Raw genomic sequence first — 2,556 nt, 5'->3', positions numbered from 1 at the left:
CTCCATTACTACAATTAACAATTGTGGTTGGACATGATGATCTTTCTAATCTGAAGAACTCTATTCTGTTCTGTTCCATACATTAAGCCTTTGGGGAAGACATACTACATCCAGACCTTCAAAAAACACTTTAATACAAGGTTTCAATAATAAATAGTCTCTGCACCACAGATACAAAAATGTAACTTCTTTATAAAAAAAAAAAAAGAGGTACAAATTTAAGCTGGACTTAAGTGTTTTCTGCTGTGCCCTCTGCCATCACCCGGTGCACTGATACAAAATGATCAAAGGCAGATTTGATGATGAAACGCAAGTAAGTGGCTTGGCAATCAGGAAGCTGTAGAAGAAAAAAAGATGTTCTTGCATTCTCTGTAGTAACATAACTATGAAACAACATTTGCAGAAATTTGTTAGACAGAAGGATCTAGTTATTTCTGTGTCTGTTTTCGAATTAGACATAAATCAAGCTCTTTTAATACATCTACCCAGCTTCAGAGTTTCTTTAGATGACAGCAATTCAAAACAGCCCCATCCCTCCCAAATACTGCAGCCTTAAAGGCAGCAATTGAAGGAGGAAAGATTGCCACGTGTCTGGGAAGAGCTCTTTCGCATCGCAGCAGCAGCAGGCAGATGCAATTCCATACCATAATCTACAAAGAGCAGTGGGGAGTGCAATTTCATACCATGATGTACAAATCGTGTATCTAACACCAACTTAGCAATAACTGTAAGTAAAGACATGGCTGGGGTTCCCCGGTTAGTCTAGAGATCCCATTTCGTGAACCACCACTGATGTACACTGTAAATACTCACTGGAAATTCTTCCATTTGAAGCTGTCCTTCTGTGTGTTGCAGATCTAGAAAATATATTTTAAAGCGAATAATGAAGAATAATGTGCGATGCTGTGAAAAGTTTTCACTGGACTTCAGTGTTAAAGAGAGTCTGAGGACCATGAGCTTACACTACATACAGAAATTGTTGGTTTGGGTTTTTTTTTGTACAAGGTGATTTAAGGGAACAAATACTTTTTGCACTATCCCAGTGTATGTATATCCCACTCATTATGCTGTTTCATAAAATGTCACTTGAGAGCCATTAAAAAACCCCCTAAGCCATACCAACCAGACAATGCAGGAAATGGCACTCTATTATACTATGCCTGGTTTAAACTTTTGGAACATAAAAGCACTTTTAGCCTTATACAGCACCTCACATCTCCAAACTGCTACAGGGACCAGCAGCATACACACTCTTCATTTAAATGTGGCTATTACATTAATGTCTAATAAAATAATCATCAAGCCACACCAAACTACTGAACAAATAGACAAGGGCCTGAAATGACTCACTGAAAAAGACCAACATGATTCCCACAAAATCTCCACTCAGATTCAGAATCGTACCTTTTTCAATGCACTCTTCAAAACCCACTGGGTCTTGGGATACACTTCTTTCAATCCTTAAGGTCCGCACTAAAATATATATACATTTAAAATATCAACACGAATTCTGATTCTTCATTGATAACAATATTCCAACACTTTTCATCTACAAAGCACTTTAAAAGCATTAACTGATCCATTCTTCCTCTACGTAATGGGGCAGGGCTGTACCACACCACCATCCTGATCTCCCAGGCTAGACAAACAATGACAAGTTTTCTTGTCTTTTGCACAGCCTTTGCTCATGGTCACGCTCCTGCCTCCATGCTCCGACCTTGTAACAGTTCTTCCTGGTTTAGAACTCACATTTTCCTTCACATTATTTTAATAAGTAAGACTAAGAGAGTTTTATGGTATGAAATCATAAAAATCAATATTCACAATCATTAAAAGAGTAAGTACTGCAGTCGTGTTTATTAAATTAGCACAGCCATCACTGTGCAACAGAACAGTTAATTCTAAGCTCAATACAAGGTGTTAGAACAACACACTAAGTGCAGGTGGGGTAGATTTTCCATCTTTTTCTGATTTTTCTATGAAAAACTTCGGACATGGAGGACAATTGCTTTGTTAAGCTAAATGAAGCTTTACGAATTAAGCTTTATCTATCTGTTGGAAGTGACTACTCACAGAATTTACAGTCGGGCAGAGGCACGTGTTAACGCAGCGAAGTTAGTAGATACGGCAATACACAGGAGTCTTACCCAGGTAACACTGGATTGCGACTTTGCTGATTTTTACACATTTAGGAAAACCAATAATGAACTCCTGTGGGAACATGCCTGTTGTCGTCCAAAACGTTTCTGAACTTCTGTGGAGAGAACAGGACAAAACCACCACCTGCAGCTTTCCATCTATAACCTTTTCACAAGAAATTAGTTAAAAAAAAGGCTGCAAAGCCGTTTCCAGGGTGTTATTTTAAGCAAGCCCGTGTGTGGCACTGGGGAAGCTCTCTGCAGGTGTGAGCACTCTGACGTTCCGGCTCTGCACCCGAGCAGTACCAGAGAAGGACTCACACGTGGTGGGGGGCCCGGAAAAGCGTTAAAATTATGTGGCAACACGAGCAGGAAAGCACAGGACCGAGCCTGGCGGGGCGGGGCTGCGGCAGGTCTC

General features: G+C 40.1%; 1 protein-coding gene across 1 annotated transcript; it reads right to left on the bottom strand.

The window, feature by feature from the left end:
- Positions 1–229: 229 nt before the first annotated feature.
- On the bottom strand, positions 230–2,254 carry HSPB11 (heat shock protein family B (small), member 11; the record flags this gene model as incomplete). Its single annotated transcript, XM_010139176.1, has 4 exons — positions 230–337; positions 814–857; positions 1,405–1,473; positions 2,148–2,254. Coding segments are annotated over 4 exons (328 nt in total), but the record flags the coding sequence as incomplete, so codon positions are not given.
- Positions 2,255–2,556: the final 302 nt, after the last annotated feature.

The sequence above is a fragment of the Buceros rhinoceros genome, unplaced genomic scaffold (genome assembly GCF_000710305.1).
Source record: "Buceros rhinoceros silvestris isolate BGI_N320 unplaced genomic scaffold, ASM71030v1 scaffold46676, whole genome shotgun sequence".
Lineage (NCBI taxonomy): Eukaryota > Metazoa > Chordata > Aves > Bucerotiformes > Bucerotidae > Buceros > Buceros rhinoceros.
This window is presented reverse-complemented; position numbering and strand designations above follow the sequence as displayed.